This window comes from Danio rerio, chromosome 3, assembly GCF_049306965.1.
Source record: "Danio rerio strain Tuebingen ecotype United States chromosome 3, GRCz12tu, whole genome shotgun sequence".
Classification (NCBI taxonomy): Eukaryota; Metazoa; Chordata; class Actinopteri; order Cypriniformes; family Danionidae; genus Danio; species Danio rerio.
In genome coordinates, this window is record NC_133178.1 from 62,338,286 (window position 1) to 62,361,980 (window position 23,695).

At 39.1% G+C, this 23,695-nt stretch overlaps 1 protein-coding gene across 1 annotated transcript; it reads left to right on the plus strand.

Moving 5' to 3' along the window:
* si:ch211-256e16.3 lies at positions 1-23,663 on the plus strand. Its single transcript, XM_003198186.6, has 11 exons — positions 1-103; positions 4,027-4,313; positions 6,282-6,608; positions 6,962-7,105; positions 12,660-12,846; positions 13,936-14,082; positions 14,178-14,306; positions 14,712-14,888; positions 15,372-15,518; positions 15,798-15,963; positions 20,359-23,663. The coding sequence occupies exons 2-11, from the start codon at positions 4,044-4,046 to the stop codon at positions 20,528-20,530; spliced, it is 1,866 nt and encodes a 621-aa protein (XP_003198234.2). The 5' UTR covers positions 1-103; positions 4,027-4,043; the 3' UTR covers positions 20,531-23,663.
* The last annotated feature ends 32 nt before the right edge of the window (positions 23,664-23,695 follow it).

Consider the following 23,695-nt stretch of genomic DNA (forward strand, 5'->3'; position numbering starts at 1 on the left):
CTAATGTAAAAGAAGAAGACATGGCGTCACGACTTTTCATAAACAGTTGCAGGTGAAAATATGAAGATTTTGAGCCGTGTTTTCACCTCAGACATACTCCTCGGTAAGATGATGCGTCTGTTGTGTTTGCATGCGTGTCGCTGTCGCTTCCAGTGTTTTCGGCTGTACTGTCAGCCTTCACTCGTGTGGATTAATGAAAATATACTAACTGCATTGGCCAGCCAACTCCCCCTTAAAAGCCTCACATTTGCCTTTTAAATGTTTAATAATCATCATATGTGCACCACAACAGCACAGGTCGCTTTATTCATTTGCTGTAATTTAAGTAAACAACAACAAGGAATGATTTATGAACTGAAAGAACATTCATTTTTATTTGACAGGTTGTTATGCATGCCTTGCAGAAAAAGCACATTACAAATCATTCAGTTTAACCATTAAAACAGTACATTTTAATTGTTTCTAGTGTGTTTTGGGACATATTCCCTTTTAGATTCACTGTTTTTAACGTGACACCTATAGAAATGAGGTAAAGTTGGTTTATATTCACACATTCTGACTTTCTCCTTGATATTATAATTTCAGAAAAGTGTTTTTTGCTAACACTAACTATTAAAGTACAGCATTGGTCAATTAAATTGTTAATTTGAAATCATACTTGTATGCAGACTAAATATACAAAGTAGCGTGGTAAACAGTAAATGTTACCATATAACAAGTTGTCAAAATGAACAAATGTGTGAATATAAAATCAACTTTACCTCAGTTTGAAAAAAAAATTAAAGACCATTTCATTAAGGTAAAGCTGGTTTTGTATTCGCACGTTCAGACTTTCTCCTTAACTAAAGTTAACTTAATATAACTTAAAATAAATAAATGTTTGTTAATTCCAAATAGGGAAATCATATGATCAAAAAACAGCATTGTTTACAGTCAAAAAACTAGTGCTAATGTTGTTTTCAGGAAATACTTTGATGGGATTTCAGACCCAATATATAAAGTACCATGGTAAACAAGGGAATTTGTCACAAGTTTTCACTGAAGGAATATATAAATATAAAACCAGCTGTACCTCAATTGTTTCTAGTGTGTTTTGGGACATATTCCCTTTTAGATTCACTGTTTTTAACGTGACACCAGTATGGGGTAAAGTTGGTTTTATATTCACACATTCAGACTTTTTCTTTGTTATTATCATTTCAGAAAAGTGCTTTTGCTGATTCTAATTAATAAAGTACAGCATTGGTCAATTAAATAGTGCTAATGTTGATTTAAAGTATACCATTTCAGACCAGATGTTCAAAGTAGCTTGGTAAACAATATGTTACCATGTCAAAATGTTGTCAAAATGTTTAAATGTAAAAATATAAAACCAGCTTTACCTCAGTTTGAGGAAAAAAATACCATTACAGTTTCATTGAGGTAAAGTTGGTTTTATATTCGCAATTTCGCACATTCAGACTTTCTCCTTAACTAACGTTCACTTAATATAACTTAAAATAAATACATATTTGCTAATTATAAATAGGGAAATCATATGATTAAAGTACAACATTGTTCACAGTCAAATAAATAGTGCTAATGTTGGTTTCAGGTTATACTTTGACGGGATTTCAGACCCAATATTCAAACTACCATGGTAAACAATACAGTGACAGTGTCACAAGTTGTCACTGAAGGAATGTGCGAATATTAAACAAACTTTACCTCAATTACAGTTTCCACTAGGGCCAGTATAAGATTCTGAAGGTATGATGATACCCTTGGATAAAAATATCACAGTATTGTGCTCAGTGCTCTAGAATATCTTTTTTTTTAAAATGTCTGAGTAAAAAACAAAAACTTGTTTCCCCTTTGAAAACCATATATTCAATTTTTGTTTTTAAGATTTATTATATTTTCGAGCAGTAAACACGTCAGGCTTAATAATTCAAATGAATCATTGATTTCTAGGGGTGTAACGATACACTCAGCTCTCGATACGATGTGTATCACGATATAATGTTCACGATTCGATATGTATCACGATATTTGGAATAAAAATTTAAAATTAAACTGAAATGCAAATTTTACCAAGTAAACTATTTTTTATGTATTTCTTTTGTTTCAACTTGTTAAACTGAACCTTCTTTAAGAAAATAAATTAAACAGGCCTGTCTCTGGAAAATAAAACAATTTAAAAACTTCTTTAAAATATTATTGAAATGACAGAGACAAAATTAAGGAACAATTTAAGTAAAGGTGCAAAAAAAAATACGCTTTCTATTCAATTGAATTTAACAGTAAAAGCTTAAGCCTTTGCTTGGTCACGTGCATTTTTTGTGTGCAAAAAAAATCCACACTTCCAGGTATTTAATTCATATTTAATTAAATTCATTTAGAGATATCTCTAATTACAATTGTGACTAGTCAAAACTCATTTAGAGATATCTGCAAATATTTTTCAATGGAAGTCAATGGAGGAATATGACTAGTCATAATATATTTGCAGATATCTCCAATCTGATTTCGTACTAGTACAATTGCAATTGCAGATATCTCTAATTGTCATTCTGAGTAGTCGAATTATAATTATGACTAGTCAAAATATTTATTTATGGATAGTCAGATCAAAGGTTTAAATGTTAAACGGCTTGCCATACGCGTGCGTCTATCATAGTCCGCCCTCTGTAGTAACAGCTCACCATCAGCTCACGTCATGTGTGATTTTGCGGCGGGAACATTATATGAAGACAGAATGATATTTTAGGGTGAATTGTACCTTATAAATACAGTATGTGACTCTTTCAACACCACTAGGAGGTATCCCTGTCGCTGTGCAAAGTATGTAAATCACTGTGAAGACTTTAAAACTTAGGATGTTTGACCCAGTATGCGTGTCAAAAAGCGGACGAGTCTAAAGCAATGACTGTACAACCGAAATGTTGCCAGACGTCTGATTTTGAGAGGATGGGCCATCCTCTATTTCAACTCCACTCATGTTGGTCTGCTAACATTACTGCTGCTGCAATCTGAACTCACGTGCGACAGCAGGTGGAACGTAGCTCACGTGCAAACAGCTCAACTAATAAGAGAAAACGGACGTCATATCGTAATCAAATCGTCATAACGCCACGATGCATATTGTGACATTTTTGCATCGCAATAAATCGTACAACGATAAATCGTTACACCCCTATTGATTTCTGCTGTCTTTGTTTCTAAAACACAAATTTCTTTACAATTTGAAACGGCATCTTTGGATATTTTTTTCTGCTGAAGATACTGCTGTCCTAAAAAAAACTATAAATAAAAAAAATCCTACACATACCTTAGGAATGATATTACAGAAAATTTTGGCGGTTTTAAAACCTTGACTTTTCCAAACTGTGGTATAATAAGAAAACGGTTACCATCCCATGCCTATTGTCCACATTATATTTATTAAAACTAGGGCTCCATGATATTGGAAAAACACGACATTTGCGACATTTTGTTTATTGTGATATACATTGCGATATGAATATAATTTCACAAAAGAAGACCTAAATAATCCTACTTGTAAAGAATTCAGAAATCTGCATTAAACATAACAAACAATTTGCAAGCATAGATGAATCCAATAGAAAATAGACAGTGTGTGTGAATTATACATTGATGATCGGGAGGTCAACACTTTTGGTAATGTTAGTTTGTGTAACACATGCTTCAGTGAATAAAATGTATGTGTTTATTGGAATTACATCTAATTTATTCATAAAATGTATTTAAATTTTCAGTGTTTTGTGGGATCGACTATTTAGTGTATTCTGACCTGGGGTGCGATCAAATAAATAATATAAATAAGGTAGTATCTGATATATAAGGGACTAAGCCGAAGTACAATAAATGAATGAATGAATAATATAATAAAATATAAATGAAAAATATATGATGCATTCTAAAATGATATAAAGATATGAGAGCACATGCATGTTAATTAAAATAAAGTATTACAAAAAGCAGTTTTAGGCGTAATGCTGTATTGTTCATGTGAATTTTCGTCAGCCTGATTGACTGCCGAGATGGAAATAATGGCTGTGAATCTGCTGGCCACGTCTCCGTCCACCTCCACACTCCCTCCGTCTCCATGTGTGGAGGACTCCGGCTTCCCCTTGTCCTCTCTAGACAGTGAAGACTATGTGTTTGTGGAGACTCGCCATCCTAACAAAGTGCTAGAGGGGTTGAACAGCTTACGGCTCAATAATGCCTTCTGCGATGTGACGCTGTGCTGCGGAGGCCAGGAGTTTCCCTGTCACCGCATCGTCCTGGCCTCCTTCAGCTCTTACTTTCAGGTAATCAATGCAAAGTCAGGCTGTTGTTGTTTTTAACTTGTTGTTGATAAGCTTGACAAAACTTTAGCAAGATCAAAAGTCATTTGGTAAAAATAAGATTTTTAAAATGTTTTTGGAAGAAGAATTTTCTATAAAGTCAATTTTTTTATTTGTAAAAACTATTGTTTTTATGCAAGTACGTAGTAGTTAAAAGGGACCTGTTATACGCCAAGACGTAAAACAAGTCTCTGATGTCCCTAGAGAGTTTCAGCTCAAAATACCACACAAATAATATTTTATAGCTCTTTAAAACTGCCCCTTTTAAGGTGCGTTCACACCATGGAGCATCGGATGTAGCGTCAAGCACGGGTGATTTACGTGTTTAGTCAATGCAAAGATGCAAATAGACATCCTGCCTTGCTATTAGCACGAATGAGGCGGCAGGAATTATGAAATGTGAATTAAGTATTTTGTGCGTTTAACGAATCACACAAATCACTCTCAAGTTGGAAAATCAGAATTTTAGCAGACATTCGCGTCGCGTTAACCAATCAGGAGCTTGCTCTTATAGGGGTATGATTATAACGTAGCTTCTGCAGTTGGTGTCTCGAGGGAAAATCCTCCTGTCGACACTGGACAACAGCTCATCAAACTGGGCCCAACTTTATCGGAAGCACCACTGAAAGCTTCCATCATCCAGGTTAAGGTTATGGAGCAGTTGATGAACTCAGTGCTGGGTGCACCTCTGAAAGGATCTAGTCGACTCAGACACAGCGCTGAACGAATCTACGCAGTTTTCCAGCCTTCCTAAACCACATAAAGCACAGCTACTCTCTCAATAAAATCCATGTTAGCCATTTAGCATCGAAGCTAGAGTCACCGGACATACAGATGCCCTGCCCATGACGTGAATCAGCATCTATTGCAATGTGAATTTCACATGTGAGTAAACTCAATATGTTCACGCCTCTATTTACGTGCGAATAGCACGATTTATTACACATGCTGCGTCTGGTGTGAAAACAGCATTAGGTCTTGATCTTAATTGTGCCGTTTTGGTGACTGTCACTTTAAATTCAAATGTGATTGTGTTGTTTTTAAAAGAGGGCGGAGCTACAAATGCCTGTGTGTTGGCATAGTGGCAGATTCAAATACAAGACTAACGTCTCATGCTAATAATGGTGAGACCGTCACTAATGGGCAAGTTTTTCCCCCTCTGATGACGTTACGTCATCATCAAGGCCATGATTGGTTAACGCAAATGTCTGCTGAAGTTCAGAATTTTTCATTTCACACATTAAATGCACAAAACACCCAAATCGTGCCGCTTTATTTAAGCGAATCGTCATTAGCGCCGCCTCATTCACACATATCATGCAGCAGGATGTCTATTCGCGTCGTTGCATTGACTTAATATGTAAATCACTCGCACTTGACACTTCATCTGAGCATTCTGGTGTAAACGTAGCATGAAATTCCACACTAACCAGAAACTTCGACAGTTTTTTTCGTATTGTGACGCAGTTCCTAAGAAATGGAATGTTAAATGAGAAATCAGTGGGCGTGGCTTGTTTTTCTTCTCTACTGCAAGTTGATTGGATGTAGTGAAGATGTCATTTCATTTAGAGAGATCAGTAAAAGGGTTTCAGGAAAGTTATTACAGACTCCTCCTCCTCACCATTTCTGTTTGTTGTCAAATCTGACAGCTGGAAGGGGCGTGGTTAAATATGTTAGCCACGCCCAATACCTCAGACTGACATAATCTGAAAATTTAACTAAAACAAACAGGAAGTGCATTTTCAGATTTCAGTTTTAGATCACATGGGCAATATTTTTTGTTAATGTCATGCACAGATGAATTGTTCACCGTAAAACTAGCAATGCGAGCTATCAAAATCAGTAGCATTAGTTTTGATTTCACATGTACCTTGTAATGGATCAATAAAGCTCTTAATGCACGTTTAAAGCTGTGTGGTTGTGTTGGCACAGGCCATGTTCTCCACCGACCTGATGGAGTCTCGTCAGGAGCGGGTGGCCATTAACGGGGTGGAGCCGCAGATGATCGGGATGCTGGTGAGCTACGCCTATACTGCAGAGGTGGTGATCTCCAAGGCCAACGTGCAGGCGCTGCTGGCGGCCGCTAATCTGCTGGACGTAATGGCAGTGCGCGAGGCCTGCTGCCGCTTCATGGAGCGCCAGATGGACGAGATGAACTGCGTGGGCATTCACTGCTTCGCCGAGGCGCACTCGTGCCGAGAGCTGGAGCGACGCAGCATGGAGTACATCCAACAGCACTTCAGCACCGTCAGCCAACAGGTAAACACAGACACTCAAAAAAATATTATTCCTTACATTTATATAGCGCTTTTCTAGACACTCAAAGCGCTTTACACAATGGGGGGGAGGTCTCCTCATCCACCACCAGTGTGCAGCATCCACCTAGAGGATGCGACGGCAGCTATATTGCACCAGACTGCACACCACACTGTAAGTGGAGAGGAGACATCATCCAATTGTGATATGGATATAGTCACATAAACTTATTCAAAAAAATAAAAATGTGCAGAGGTAAATTCTGTTTTCAGTAATAGAAAGAGGATTTTTAAGATTTTATTTAACTATGATTAAAAAAAAACACTCCTCGATTATCTTCTGTTTGTCCCCATCAGGAGGAGTTTCTTTCTCTGTGTGGTGATAAACTGATCGAGATCATTTCCAGTGACCATCTGAACGTGCCAAAAGAGGAGACGGTGTTTGAGGCGGCCATTGTCTGGCTGGAGAAGAGCCTCTCGCGCAGGCAGAGCTTCGAGAAGGTCAGACAGAAACCACATCAGTGACTCTGCAAGACTGCATTTGGTTAAACTTGAATAATTAGCAAAACATTTGCATGAGCTTACATTTCTTGTCTTGACTATTTGCATGTGCCAATGGAGTGCCTATTGCTAGGTAGTTTGACTATTTCTGTTATTATAAATCAACTGTGGTTAGTTATTGTGTGGACTATTGGGCAACAGTTGCCCATTTTACACAATGTAACTGGTAACCATTTTTAGAACTGGGAGATTACTGCAAATTCACTACGTCTATACTGATATACTGTATTCAAACTACAATGCAATTAATTAAATTGACATGCATATTTAAAGCATAGTGCAAATATAAATACCCCTTTATTAACCATAGGCTGTTAAAAAGAAACAGTTGGACGTGATGACGTTACAGTGTTTCCTCTAGGATTTTTTCCAGCTGTGGGGGCAGCCCTTTTTTTACACAGATCTACCAAATACGAAAAGTTTGCGCTGTTATAATTCACTTACCTTTTCATTCGTTTTGGTGTTTATTACCCGTTATTAAAAAAACACAACTGAATGTAGCCGCGGCAGGATGAATTTTGGTGTGGCGCCTCGCCATGGAAGAATGAATGTTGCGGAAACCGTGCGTTAGCAATATGCAAATTGATGTATGAGGTAATCTAGCGACAATTAGCACCTTTTCATGCAGAGCTTAGCACCTTTTCATTGAAAATATTTGGCAGCACTGCGCATACCATGGTGATAAATAATTATTAATAAGTTTTAATCATTTATTTATTAAAATTAATAAATCTTTTATTGTTGTGGTGTTTCGCTTGCCTTGTATTGCTAGAATTTTGCCTTGTAGCTCTTCGAGTTGAAAGTGTAACCTGGACACTTTGATAGTGGGACGCATATAGACACTTGAAAAGTGTTAAATTCAACACCTGTGGTGTAAAATGTACACTGGCAAATTTGCTGTTCATTATCTTTAGAATGACTAGAAAGAAAGAAACGAAGGAATGAAAGGAAAGAAGAAAGAAAAAAAATGAAGGAAGGAAAGAAAGAAAGAAAGAAAGAAAGAAAGAAACGAAGGAAGGAAAGGAAGTAATAAAGAAAGAAAGAAAGAAAGAAAGAAAGGAAAGAGAAAGAAAGAAACAAACAGACGAAGGAAAGAATGGAAAAAGAGAGAAATGAAAGAGAAAGAAACAAACCAAGGAAAGAATGGAAAAAGAAAGAGAAACAAAGAAAAGAAAGAAAGAAAGAAAGAGAGAAAGAAACAAACAAACAAAGGAAAGAAAGAAAAAAAGAAAGGGAAAAGAAACAAACAAACGAAAGAAAGAAAGAAAGAAAGAAAGAAAGGAAAAAGAAACAAACGAAGGAAGGAAAGAAAGAAAGAGAGAGAAAGAAACAAAGAAACAAACAAAGGAAAGAAAAAAAGAAAGGAAAAAGAAACAAACAAACGAAGTAAAGAAAGAAAGAAAGAGACAAAGAAACAAACAAACGAAGGAAAGAAAGTAAAATAGAAAGAAAGGAAAGAGAAAGAAGCAAACAAAGAAAAGAATGGAAAAAGAAAGGAAAGAAAGAAAAAGAAAAAAAAACATACAAACAAAGGAAGGAACGAAAGAAACAAACAAACGAATGAAGGAAAGAATCAAAAAAGGAAAGGAAAAAGAATGAAACAAACGAACGAAGGAAAGAAAGAAAGAAAGAAAGAAAGGGAAAAAAGAAACAAACAAACGAAGGAAAGAATGGAAAAAGAAAGGAAAGAGAAAGAAACAAGCGAAGGAAAGAATGGGAAACGAAAGAAAGAGAAAGAAAGAAAGAAACAAACAAAGAAAAGAAAGAAAGAGAAAGAAAGAAAGAAAAAAGAAAGAGAGAAAGAAACAAAAAAACGAAGGAAAGAAAGAAAAAAGAAAGAAAGAAAGAAAGAAAGAAAGAAAGAAAGAAAGAAAGGAAAAAGAAACAAACAAAAGAAAGAAAGAAAGAAAGAAAGAAAGAAAGAAAGAAAGAAAGAAAGAAAGAAAGAAAGAAAGAGAAGCAAACAAACAAACAAAGGAAAGAAAGAAAAAAAAGAAAGGAAAAAGAAACAAACAAACGAAGGAAAGAAAGAAACAAACATGAATGAAGAAAGAAAGAAATAAAGGAAAGAAAAAGAAAGAAACAAACAAACGAAGGAAGGAAAGAGAAACAAACGAAGGAAAGAAAGAAAAAAGGAAAGGAAAGAGAAAGAAAGAAACAAACAAACCAACAAAGGAAAGAATGGAAAAAGAAAGGAAAGGAAAAAGAATCAAACAAAAGAAGGAAAGAAACAAACAAACGAAGGAAAGAGAAAAAAAGAAAAGAAAAAGAAACAAACAAACGAAGGAAAGAATGGAAAAAGAAAGAAAGAGAAAAAATGAAACAAAAGAAAGAAACAACAAACGAACGAAAGAAAGGAAGGAAGGAAGGAGAGAAGGAAGAAAGGAAGGAAGGAAAGAAACAAAGGAGGAAAGGAAGTAGGGAAAGAAAGAAAGAGGTCATTGCACCAAATTATATTGTAAATGAACCATGTGACATTTGCAGCTGTATAGTATTTAGATGGAGGTGTGTATTGTATTACTGCGCTGCTGCTGGTTACTGTGTTTGTCTGTGTTCGGTTTATTTTTTGTATGAGCGGTGTTTCCTCTTTGATGTCAGGGATGGAGCTCCAGCAGATGACTGGGATTAGCCGTCTTTGTGTTTTTGATGAACTAAGCCTGTGAAAGGTCACATGTTCCTTACAGCCTATGATTATGAAGCGAACAGAGAAACGTAAACCTAGCCCTGATTGAACAGGATCAGATCGCTGTGTGTACATATCATTGTTGCCAGGCAGCTATTTTAAGTCTGGATCTTAGTTATGGAGTGCTGATTTCATATCTCACGGGAGGTTAAAGAGGTTATTCATGTACAGTGTTGATGTGGAGCTGCAGTTAGTGGTATGTGTGAGGGCAAACATTGCAATCACTGTTCATTATTGGGTTTCAAGGGTTAGCTCAACACAAGATTAAAGTGGCATGAAACCCGGCATCTCAGCAGAGAGTTTTCACACCTCTAATCTGAAAAAAAAAAGCTAGAAAAAGTGTTGTTTTTAGTTGTCTGGTGTGGGAGTGTCGAGAGTGGAAAGAGGGAATTGGTTTGCATACAAAGGGAAGTTTTATTACACTAATTTGCACACCGGCAACACAAACGCTCACAGGCTGAGGAGATGGAGAGTGATTCTGAGAGCAGCATTTACAGCAGTTCTGAAGCCGCCTTTCCACTGCACATGACATTTGGACACGACTGTCGGAATACGCCCCCTAGTGGTAGTCGCACAGAATTTTCAGTTCTGACATGCACCATAGGAGAGAAACTGTTCTCGCAGTGTCCGAAATAAAGGAGTGCAAAAGCAAGAGTCTTTATTTCTGTCCGTTCACCATGGTTGAATGAATGAATAAATACTAGAAACTCATAGACCGCTAAAACTATTGGAGGGAATGTGAAGATAACATATAAATGTATATTTTCTTACTTTATTACTTACATTTATGAACCAAAATTTAGTTTTTTTTTTTTAATATAGACTTTTTCTAATTAAAAAAATAACCAAATAAACTAGTATTTCTCATCTCGCTTGCACGGACCTGCTTAGACAACACTAGAATACATCACATCCGGTCGGCCGGTCGCATATGTTCTAGTCGCAGCAGTTCAAATATTTCATAGGATTTGAATTTTCAGCATACGGAGATGATCGGAACTCCACACAGCTCCCGGACTGCTCTCCATTGAAAATGAATGACTTTAAGATGTTTGTTGTGTGCAGTGGAAAGGAGGCTTAAGGGCGTACTCACACTATGTACAGTTGCCTTAAACTGAGCCGAAGCACGCTTGTCTTCCCTCTCATCTCCCCTGACGTCCCACACTCATATTGCATTCAACCCTGAGCACGCTAACATCATCGATGTTGCGCTGTTCAGTTTAGCTGTTGCTCAGCACAGTGGAGATTTTTTTAGTTCCATTGTTTTAGTTGTTCGATATGCAGTGACACAGTCAAATATTTTGCCGAACAGATCAGCCACTTTTGACGCTCACAAACAATCATAAAGTCCTCGTGCTGCAGGAATTAGGAGGTTTGCTGAAGGTGCAGCTGTTGTGCAGTGAGGGGTTTGCGTCTTTAATAACCTACGACAGTTTGCGTTCACTGAACAGTAAGAATTATTAATAAACACGTATGAAACAGGCCCTTAAAAGTCAGGTCTTGTCTTCAGTTTTGGGCTCAGGCACACTTTGCACTTATACTACAAGCGTACCGCACCAAAGCCCAAGTGAACCGTGCTCTGGCACAACTTTTCCAACTGGGCCAGGGCTGGCCAACTGAACCATGCCTGAGCCCAATTCAAAGCACTCACACTTCTCAAACAAACCGGGAAAGGGGCCTGGGCATGGTTCGCATAGCATAGTGTGAGTAGGCCCTGAGAGTGGTGTGGAAGTGGAGGACACAAACACAGTTTGGTTGGTGATAGTGCAGGTCCACTGTTTATCAGTTTGAACCTTGTACACAAACACAAGTGTGAGGTTTGTTGCGTGCAGCAATAGAATTTTTTTTTGTAATTGATAAAAATAAATAAATTATACAAAGACCATTTGGCCACAAGTGTCACATTAAAAAAAAAACCTTCTATAATATGGATTGAGTTGTATTATTGTATTATTTAGTGCCCACAATGTTATAGTTAAATTATAGTATATATATAGTATTATAGTAAACTCTAATAAAATTATAGTAAACTACTTAGTACCTTCATTCACTTTGACTAAAATTTGTCTTCTAAAACTGAAAGAGTACTTTTGATGATAATATCTTTGATAGCCGTCTGAATAAATGTAAATAAAGTTTTAAGTACATGCTTACCACATTTGTAAGGTAAAAATCAACACGAACGTGAACCGTGTCTCTTTAAATAAAACGAATTCTGAATTTCACTTTTCCCAGATTCAAAAAGCTCTTGGGTCAACATTGGTTGCGTCCAATCATCACCTCTGTACAGTAGTCAGTGCACTGATCAGGGAGCCATTTTTAGTGCTGTCTCATTTGCAAAATTCTTCCAGTACACAGAAATGTTTACTCCCTGAAAAGTCACACAATGCACCCTGAGAATGCATCCGTATGCACTTTGCACCCTTAGAGGAAGTTTGAGAAGCGTGAAATATAAATTCCAACATTTTTCAAAATATAATCTTTTGTGTTCAACAAAATTCTGTTAAACATGTTTGACCTTTTTCTATGTTTGGGCAAACTATTCATTTAAGTTATTTTTGTTTATTTTCTTTAGAGCCTAGGCCAAGGGTGCTCAACCTTGTTCCTGGAGATTTGCAGTATGTGGGTTGCATATGAGTTCAGTAGACAGCGTTCACACTAGCTAAATGTACCGAACTCCAAAACTGCTATTGTGAAAGCACCCTAAAAATTTTGGTTTATCAAATTGAAGATTGATTTAAAAAAAATACTAATGTATATAAATGAGTATGTAGGTAAAATGTCTGCGCTCAGGCCGACGTTTTTCTGCAGGTGCTGGAGCACATCCGCCTGCCCCTCATCAGCCCCTACTACATTCATGACGTCATTGAGACTCTGGATGTGGTGAAGGAGTCTCTCCAGTGCCAGAAGCTGATCTCTGAGGCCAAGGATTATTTACTGCTGCAGGACCGCCGGGGAGAGCTGTACAGCCCTCGAGCAAGACCTCGACGCGCTACAGGTCTGCAGAGTCTCTCTAATACCTAAAACAGTCACTCCATTACACTGACCATAAACAGTAAATTCACTATTTAATTATATAGATCAGCGATTCTCAACCCTGTTCCTGGAGGTACATAAACTCCCTTATCTGACCCATTAACCTCAGGATTTGGAGTCTATTCTAGTGTTCTACTGAGTTGATACAGGCGTGTTTGATTAGCTAGAGGTTAATAATGTGTACTGCTGGTGTGCTGACAGGAACAGCTTTGGGAAATACCTACTTACTTACCTACTTACCTACGTACTTACTTACCTACCAACCTACCTACCTAACTACCTACCTACTTACCTACCTAACTACCTACCTACCTACCTAACTACCTACCTACTTACCTACCTACCTAACTACCTACCTACTTACCTACCTACCTACTTACCTACATACCTACTTATCTACCTACCTACCTAATTAGCTAACTAACTACCTACCTACTTACCTACCTACCTACTTACCTACCTACCTACCAACCTACCTACTTATTTACCTACCTACCTATCTACCTACTCTCCTACCCAACTACCTACCTACTTACCTACCTTCCTACCTACCTACCTACCTACCTACCTACTTACCTACCTAACTACCTTCCTACTTACCTACCCACCTACTTGCCTACCTGCTTACCTACCTACCTACTTACTTACCTACCTACCTAGTTATCTACCTATGTACCTACCTACTTACCTACCTTCCTACCTACCTACATACCTACTTACTTACCTACCTACCTAGTTACATACCTACTTACCTACCTATGTACCTACCCAACTACCTACCTACCTACTTACTTACCTACCTACCAACTTACCTACTTACTCACTTACTTACCTACCTTCCTACCTACCTACCTACCTACCTACTTACCTATTCACTTACTTACTTACTTACCTACCTACCTACTTACTTACCTACCTACCTACCTACTTACCTACCCACTTACCTACCTAATTAATAATGTAGTGTACAGAGAACGTCAGAATTGTAGTTCATGTGGTGTGTGCTGTGCAGTGCATGGTTACTTTAATCTGCTGTGTTTCTGTTGGTCAGGGACTGCTGAGGTGATCGTGACGGTCGGAGGAGAGGACGATAAGGTTGTTCTCCGCAGTGTGGAGAGTTTCGATCCTCTCAATGGCCAGTGGAAGAGTCTCGCCTGCCTGCCCTTCGCTGTCAGCAAACACGGCTTGGTTGTGTCCGGTGAGAGACAGTCAGAAAATGAATTGTTTACTAAGCAGCAGTGTTCTAATATGAGCAAGATGTTTTCTCAGTTTGAAATGTGTGTGTTCCTGCAGGCTCTATGCTGTATTTGGCTGGTGGTGAGTTTCCGGACGGCTCCGCCAGCAGAGAGATGTGGCGCTATGACCCTTGTTTTGACTCCTGGTTAGAGATGGCACCCATGAACGTGGCGAGATCAGAACTGGGTAATGGCAGCATGTTAATGGATTGCTTATGCTTTTGCTGAACCCTGCTGTTCACAATAATGCAACTTAATCATGTTTAGTAGCGAGTTTGGGCTTGAGCGATGTTTTTTTCTGATCCTACTAAATTTTGATCTTGTTTTCACAATCTCAAAGTTTGTCCTCAAAAGAAGAGAAAGGGGATAATAAATATTTAATCCAGGCTTTTCAAGAATCTAGTTATTTAGTTATAATTATGGCTTAGATCATATTATATAAGAATGGATATAAAGAATTAGATTGATTTATTTGGCCACACTTTATTTTTCTGTACAATTCCTGCTATTAACTAAGATTATTAGCTCAATTAACTACTAGTTAGCTGCTTACTAATAGTTATGGCTTCAGCAGTCTGACTTGTTTCTTCAGGACTGGTGATGTTGGATGGATATGTGTTTGCTGTGGGCGGCTGGGAGGGCCGTTCCCGCCTGGACTCTGTGGAGTGTTATAATCCTCACACAAACACATGGCAGTTCATGGAGTCGGTCAAGATGGCGGTCACCAGTCCTGCTGTGGTCTCGCTGGATGGACTACTCTATGTGACAGGTATAGCAGGTTTCAACCAGAACTGTAATATCTGGAAATCTGGGAATCATTAACTGAAGTCCTGCTCTGATTCGAATTATTAACTTTAGACTTATTCTAAATGAGTTGCTTGAATCAGTGAGTTGTTTACTCAAGACTCGCACTGAGTAGATCATTTGAATCGGTGAGTTGTTACCTGGAAACTTGTAAATACTGGACACACTGAATTAGTAAATCTGTGCACTCACTCTAAACTGATCATTTGAATAAGTGTGTCATTAACCGGAGACTTGCTCTAAATGGATTGTTTGAATCAGCAAGTTGTCAACTGTAGACTCAATCTCACCAGATCATGTGAATCACTGAAACTTTCAGTGAATATCTGATATAATAATGTGTATTTTGAGAAAATTAAAGTGTTGTTGACCTTAGAAGAGTCTAAACCTATTCTATATAACCAGCAAAACAAAAATAATTGCTAATGTTCTCCTTCTGAACCTACAGGAGGTGCTGTTTTGGAGGATGGCGATGGCACAGACCTGGCCCAAGTGTACAACCCTAAAACATGCGTGTGGAGTGAGGTAGCTCCAATGCAGATTGCCCGTTCCGGCTCTGCGTCCTGTATCCTGAAGGGCAAGATATATGTCATAGGTGAATATGGAGGGCTCTACTTCAATGGCTAAATGAATTTTATCCTGTAGAGCAGGGATGGCCAATCCTGTTCCTGGAGAGCCACCTTCCTGCAGATTTCAGTTGCCACCCATATCAAACACACCTGCCTGTAATTATCACATGGTGTTCAGGTCCTAATTAATTGGTTCAGGTGTATTTGATATCGGTAGCAACTGAAATCTGCAGGAAGGTGGCTCTCCAGGAACAGGGCTGGCCACCCCTGTTGTAGAGCACTGGATGATGGTTGTTAATCTACAGGCGGATGGCACGCTTCTACCGAAAACACGGATAAGGTGGAGTGCTACGACCCCAAGACCAACAAGTGGACCATGTGCGCTCCTATGAAGGAGAGACGATATCGGCCCGGGGTGGCGGTGGTGGACGGCAAGATTTATGTTCTAGGAGGGGAAGAGGGATGGGACAGGTGAGAGAGACTTCACTGATGAAACACAGATATTAGTATTAGGTAGATATGAATATTTGATAGTTATTGTACTTATTGATCCAGTACTTATTGAAGAATCATTCAGGGGTCCCACTCCCAATTATCAAATTCTTTCACTCACTTTTAGTGACTCAAAATCTGAATTTCTCTGACATCTAATGCATGGAAAAACAAGCTGCTGTTTCGCTTATATATTAATGATATAACATAATTAATAGTATAATATAAGTATAATATAAGTAATAATATGTTTAAAAAACTGCTGACTCACTGTAACTAATGAAGCATAATTTGACTTAGTGAGTTAACTTTAGACTTGCTCATAATGGATCAATTGAATCAGTGAACTGTTAAATGTAGACTCCCTCTTAATGGATAAACTCTATATGGATCATTTGAATCAGTGAATCATTAACTATAGACTCGTTCATATTGGCTTATTTGAATTAGTGAATTGTTAACAGTAGACTACCTCTAAATCAGGGGTGTCAAACTCAGTTCCAAAAGGGCCGAAGCCCTGCACAGTTTAGTTCCAACCCTGCTCCAACACACTTACCTGTAGGTTTCAAACAAGCCTGAAGGACTCAATTAGTTTGATCAGGTGTGTTTAATTAGGGTTGGAACTAAACTGTGCAGAGCTGCAGCCCTTTAGGAACTGAGTTTGACACCTGTGTTCTAAATGGATCATTCGAATCAGTGAATTGTGAACTGTAGACTCACTTTATATGGATCTTTTGAATCAGTGAATTGTTAACTGTAGACTCTATTTGGTTAATTTGAATCAGTGAATTGTTAACTATAGACTCACTCTATATGGATCTTTTGAATCAGTGAGTTGTTAACTAAAGAGTCATTCTAAATCAGTGGTCACCAAACTTGTTCCTGGAGGGCAGGTGTCCTGCAGATTTTAGCTCCAACCTTAATCAAACACACCTGAACAAGCTAATCAAGGTCTTACTAGGTATACTTGAAACATCCAGGCAGGTGTGTTGAGGCAAGTTGGAGCTAAATCCTGCAGGACCGAGATTGGTGACCCCTGCTCTAAATGGATCATTTCCGTCAGTGAATATTTATTTATAGACTCACTCTAAATGGATCATTTCCGTCAGTGAATATTTATTTGTAGACTTACTCTATATAGATCATTTGAATTAGTGAATTGTTAACTAAAACTCACTCTATATGGATCATTTGAATAAGTAAATTGTAAACTGTAGACTCTAATTGAATCATTTGGATCTATGAATTGTGAACTGTAGACTCACTCTATATGGATCATTTAAATCAGTGAATTGTTAACTATAGACTTACTCTATATGGATCATTTAAATCAGTGAATTGTTAACTATAGACTTACTCTATATGGATCATTTAAATCAGTGAATTGTTAACTATAGACTTACTCTATATGGATCATTTAAATCAGTGAATTGTTAACTATAGACTTACTCTATATGGATCTTTTGAATCAGTGAGTTGTTAACTAAAGACTCACTCTAAATGGATCATTTCCATCTGTGAATATTTATTTATAGACTCACTCTATATGGATCATTTGAATTGGTGAATTGTGAACTAAAACTCACTCTATATGGATCATTTGGATCTGTGAATTGTGAACTGTAGACTCACTCTATAGCCGCATTTCCACTATCAGGCCAGTGCGAGCCAGGGCTTATATCGGGCCAGGCCGGGCCAATTGCCCGGGAGGTTGAGCAGTGAGGCCGAAATCATGTCGCGTTTCCACTGTGGGGCTAGTAGCTCGCAGCGCGTCACGCAAACCCCGCCCCCAGAACATCCCCCGAATCGAACGTCACTCAAACCGCCCACTTCAGCGAGAATCATGCAGATAAAGCACACCATCACATCATCACGAAACTATTAAAATTAGGACAACCAAAACAAACAAATGACACGTTACTGTACAGCAGTACAACGCATGTCTATACGCACATGCCTGTGTGTTTTCATTCATCATATTCATTTACTCGCCGACCGACTGCCATCGAAATCCAGTGGTCTTGCCACCAACGGAGGGACCCGGAGCGCAGGGAGCGCACACATCCATAATATAACACCACATATATAAAATTCTCCGTTAATAACTCGATATAAAATGTTTTTTATAACATCCTCTAGACAGAATCTGTCCAACATTCATCCCAAATGCTCCGGAGAGAACTGAAACATGATTATTTTCCCCCTATAGGCTTTATGACACTTAATAGGTGATTCCCTTTATTTAAAGATGTTGCTTATTATATCTTAAGTAAAGGAAAGTGTTCAGTGTTTCAGCACATAAGAGCAGCACGTAATAAAATATAGCCTATATTTCGTTGCGCTCAGCAGCAATGCACTAATAAAGCTCTTTATGTATTTAAAATGTCCTTTTTTAATTTTACCACGTCATATAAAAACACACACACTTGTTTGAGGACACAGAGCACATTTTGAACTTGCAGTTTTTCTCCGTCAAAAAAGTGCTGCGCGGCTGCAGACAGAAAAAAAGGTCGCCTAGTTTCTGCTTTCATTCACCCCGAAAATGCTCTGTTTGCATGATTTGATTAATTTCATCGTATCCAAATACTTTATAAATAATATTTAAAACATTTTCCGGTGTTTATTTATTTTTATTTTTTTAGAAAATATCTCAAATCTTTTTTTCAAAGAGGCTTTTGAAAAATGAAAGTTTAATATAAATTTGAAACAGTTTGATATAGTACCTAATTGTTATAGCTATAGCTTTTGTTAGTTTTGTATTGGTTTATTTATTTAATGTGATTTTATTATAGGCCTATCTAATATTTGTAATTCTTTAAATTATTTCAATATAGGGCTATTTTATCTAGATATGACACTATTGTTTTGAGCCTACAAAAGTGGACATGAAATTTGTAAAGTTTAATGTCTTACTGTTGTATTCATATAGTGTATTATCTCCAAAATAAATTAAAACAATAAAAATAAAAGAAAAAAGCCGCTCGCGGCATCAACAGAGCTATGAATGGAGCGCTTTTTTCGGTCTCACACACATACACAGGCATCTAAACGCGCAAAAACACACACAGTATTAAACTTGACAAAACCTCTTGAAAACCTTTACTGTCTGCTGTGTCTTTAATATGGTGTAAAGATTATTATGCGTTATTGAAACATCAAAGATGCAGCAAAGAAAGATCATTTTATGCAACAGCCTTACATTTAAAAGAGAAACTTAAGGGCGATCATATGCAAAAAAGACCCCAGCCTATAATTTGTTCCAGATGTTTTCTTTCCCTTATTTATTTATTTGTTTGGCGCATGTACTCGAGTGCGATTGGAAAACTGTGCCCGCCTCTCCTTTCACTCCGCACCGAAGCCCCGGCTGGCCCTCCTTGGCCCAAGGTATTCGGCGGGCCGAAAAAGGCTGGCCGTTGGCCCCGAGAAAGCCCCGCTTTGGCCCGATTAGGCCCCGGAAGTGACAGTGGAAACGCCACTGGCCTTGGCTCGCCCTGGCTGGCTCGCTCGCTTTAGGCGCGATAGTGGAAACGCGGCTACTATGGATCATTTGGATCTGTGAATTGTGAACTGTAGACTCACTCTATATGGATCATTTGGATCTGTGAATTGTGAACTGTAGACTCACTCTATATGGACTATTTGGATCAGTAAATTGTTAAATTTAGACTCCTCTATGTGGCACATTTGAAGCGTTGAATTGTTAACTATAACCTTACTCATAACGGATCACTTGAATCAATGAGCTGCTAACTATAGACTCACTATATTTAACTCATTTGAATCAGTTAGTTGCTAACTATAGACTCACTCTATATGGCTCATTTGAATCAGTGAATTGCTAACTATAGACTCACTCTATATGGCTCATTTGAATCAGTGAATTGCTAACTATATATTCACTCTATTTGGCTCATTTGAATCAGTGAATTGCTAACTTTAGATTCACTCTATTTGGCTCATTTGAATCAGTGAATTGCTAACTATAGACTCACTCTATATGGCTCATTTGAATCAATAAATTGCTAACTATAGACTCACTCTATTTGGCTCATTTGAATCAGTGAATTGCTAACTATAGATTCACTCTATTTGGCTCATTTGAATCAATGAATTGCTAACTATAGACTCACTCTATTTGGCTCATTTGAATCAGTGAATTGCTAACTATAGACTCACTCTATATGGATCATTTGAGTCAGTGAGATGATTCAGTCAAGTTCAGTGTGATTTGTGAACTGATGAACAGGCTGTTTACTTTAAAATGACTTACTGCTCTGCTATTTTTATGAACTGTAAATGAATAAAAAGCACATTGTTTTGTTTTGGAATGAAGTAATCTTAAATAAATATTGCAAATGTGTGTGTGTGCTGCAGGTATCACGACACTATCGAGCGGTACTGTGAGGACTCGGACAGCTGGGAGATTGTAGGAGAGATGCCCACCAGTCGCAGCTGGCTGAGCTGTGTGTCTCTGCACCTCCGCAAGGACGCTCACGCCTGCAGTCGTCCCGGGACGGCCTGTGAGACCGAGTTTCCAGTGGACTGATCCACCATGACACCTGCTTCAGCACTGGCCGGACACGAGCCCAGAGGCAGCTTTCAGAGCCGCCGCCGCTCCATCAGTTTCCACAGGACGGAGGAGCTTCTGAAACCCCCATCCGCTGTGCTCCTCCAGAGAGAGAGTCTGCGGGACGTCCTGATTTCTGTGTGGTGGTGATGATGATGTTCACGTGACGTACAGGGTTTCATGCACTCGCCACCAATCATGATTGTGACTTGTACTTGTTTTCTAACAAAGTGTCGTAGTGAAGCGTTTTGTACTTTTTGTACGGTGAATTTGCTGTTGTTTGTATTTATTAGATGTGGATTTGTTGTGCCGAGAGATTTCTGATACACTGAAACATGTCGACTGGTGTTCAAAGGGGAAATGGTCACACTTTACTTGAAGCTTTCATTAGTTAGTGGAAACAGCGGGGCTTAATTTATGCGCGAACACGGCATATCTGGATCCGGCACCTCTGAAATATCATTACCTCATTTTACTGATCCCCCTCCTTAACCGCCCTCCGCCCCTTCCGCTGTTCACTTTCACTTTCTTCCGCGACTCCCCAACCCACTCTTCACTTTCGTCCACAACACCCCTACGCCATTCACACCCCCCTGCTCTTCACTTTAGTCCGCGACAACCTCAACCTCTACATCTATAGGGCAGGGGTCACCAATCTCGTTCCTGGAGGTCCGGTGCCCTGAAGGGTTTAGCTCCAACTTGCCTCGACACACCTGCCTCTGTGTTTTAAGTATACCTAGTAAGATCGTGATTAGCAAGGGCAGTGATCACCAAATTTGTTCCCGGAGGGCCGGTGTCCTGCAGATTTTAGCTCCAACCCTAATTAAACACACCTGAACAGAAGCTAATCAAGCTCTCACTAGGTATACTTGAAACACCCAGGCGGGTGTGTTGAGGCAAGTTGGAGCTAAACCCTGCAGGGACACCGACCCTCCAGGATCAAGATTGGTGATCCCTGTCCTAGAGTAACATGCCGGTTCCATCACCCCGATCTGTTCCAGGACCTCGCAATTCACAAATTAAGCACTGGGGTAGAGACCTGCGCGGAACTAAATTTTGAATCCCGCCCGCACCCGCCAGGTTTTATCCCGAACCCGACCGCTCCCGCTTATGCCAAGTTCAGACTGCATGATTTTCAAAGTAGTCGTGACACAGATGTTTTCACACTGCATGACTATCTGGGCTAGCGTTTCGTCGCTGCTTTGTTTACACTGCAAGATAGATCGGCGACAGGGACATTCACATTGCATAACTTTACTATAGGAAGAATCGCCGACAATTTCGTCCAAACTACGTCTCACAGCCAAAAACACGTCGTATATCTTTTGTTATTAACTACATAATGAGAAAGAAGCCTTTAATGAGGTAGAAAAAGAACATGTTTTCTCACCTGGGTTTAAATGGAATTATAGCCATTTCTCCTCAACGTTGATAATAAACTAAGTACTTTCTGTATGAAAACTCCACTAGTTTTTCCTCCATTTCGTGGGTCCGTGCAGCAGGTATACACACACGCACACACAAGTGAAAGCTGCTCTCTCATTGGCTGTAGGCGATGGCTGATGTTATTTTCAGTCAAAACTCAATTCACACGGCATGATTTGAATCGCCGACAGCTCCAGATATTTAGCATGCCAAATATCTCACAGGCATCGGCGACTCATCAGCGATTCTCTCAGATCGCGTCTTTGATAGTTCATACTGTGTGATTGTCACTCACGTGCACGAGCAGCGATTTGCCTGTGATTTCAGGCATTTGTCAGCGATTTCTCAAAACCTGTCGGCGAGCCAAAATCGGGGCTAAAATCACGCAGTCTGAACTAGGCATTACATTCAGCCATTGTGTCTGCTGCCCGACCTGCCCCGTTTTCTACCCGCCGCGCCCGATCCCGCTAAAGAGTGGGGGGGGATGGTGGGAGAACGAAACCGAAAACCACCAAGCTATACATAGTCGAGACAGCCTATAACAAGCTGTCTGTATAAACACACACACACAGAGCTCTCTCATTTGCGCGCTCGCACTAACACACACACACACACACACACACACACACACACAGGCCTCTCTCTCTCTCATTCGCGCACGCACCCACAACTCTCATTCGCGCGTGCACGCACACACACGCACACTATTTTATTTACACACATACTATTTTATTTACACACATACATAAGCGTGCTCGCTCAGGAGTCGGGAGCGATATTGCTAGACGGCCTGCTCCCGTCCCAAATTAAACCAGTTACCGACCGCTCCCGCTCTTTATTCGGAAATTTATTTCCGCGCTGCAGAAATCTGGCCTGGTCCCGCGGGACAGCCATGGGAATGCAGACCTCTACATTGGGCAATTATTATTAATATTTATACTCCTAAAATTGCTGGGTTGTCTTTACTCACCCGTGGGTCACATGTAGTGTAATTTAATCTTTATGTTTTGTTACAACCTCCTGGCTCAAGAAATAAGTAGCAATTCCAAATAAAGATCCGAAAGCAGAAATTCAAATCAACTCAAATATATTGAATTAAAAATTGAGTGAAATGATGCATAAATATAAAGAAAACAAAACAAAAAACCTCCACAGCAGAAGAGGGCAGGATGAACACCGCAGTCTTGTTCTAGTGGGCTGCATCCGAAACTGTCTACTACTCAGTAGGTGCTGCATTTGACTTTAAACGTGTTACTTAACGGTTATAAAAGTGCGTTCTCTACAGTATGAATGGAATTCAGACGTACTACATCCGCCATTTTGTAGTGGTCACATGTCCTACCCACGTCTTTTGCGTCGCTTTAGCATTAACAATTGGAAGCTTATTTGTAGTGTGATCAAGTAACTAGTCTGTGTTTTGTGCACAGTATGCTGTTTTTCTGTCGGTGTATGTGTGCCCAAATGACCTACTACATTTGCCAAAATGTACAGCAGAGCTCGGGACTGGATTGCATCCCACAATGCACCACGCTCAGCTCCATTGCCTACTGTGTGTAATGAAAGAGCCTGAATTACAGCTGCAGTTTTTAAACCATCTTCCGCCACTCCTTATTTGTGTGGATTTATGAATGTTGTGAATTTTTTATGAGTAAGAAAATAAAATAAAGAGAGAATCTTACTGACTAAAGAGAGTCTGAGAAGGTGTTCGTTATTGTAACC

Bases quoted from the DNA above. Each gene is read 5' to 3' on its own strand.
- si:ch211-256e16.3 (XM_003198186.6), top strand. From the start codon at position 4,044: ATGGAAATAATGGCTGTGAATCTGCTGGCCACGTCTCCGTCCACCTCC. The intron at 14,307-14,711 runs GTAATGGCAGCA...TTGTTTCTTCAG, and splicing joins CGTGGCGAGATCAGAACTGG to GACTGGTGATGTTGGATGGA. The intron at 14,889-15,371 runs GTATAGCAGGTT...CTGAACCTACAG, and splicing joins TGGACTACTCTATGTGACAG to GAGGTGCTGTTTTGGAGGAT.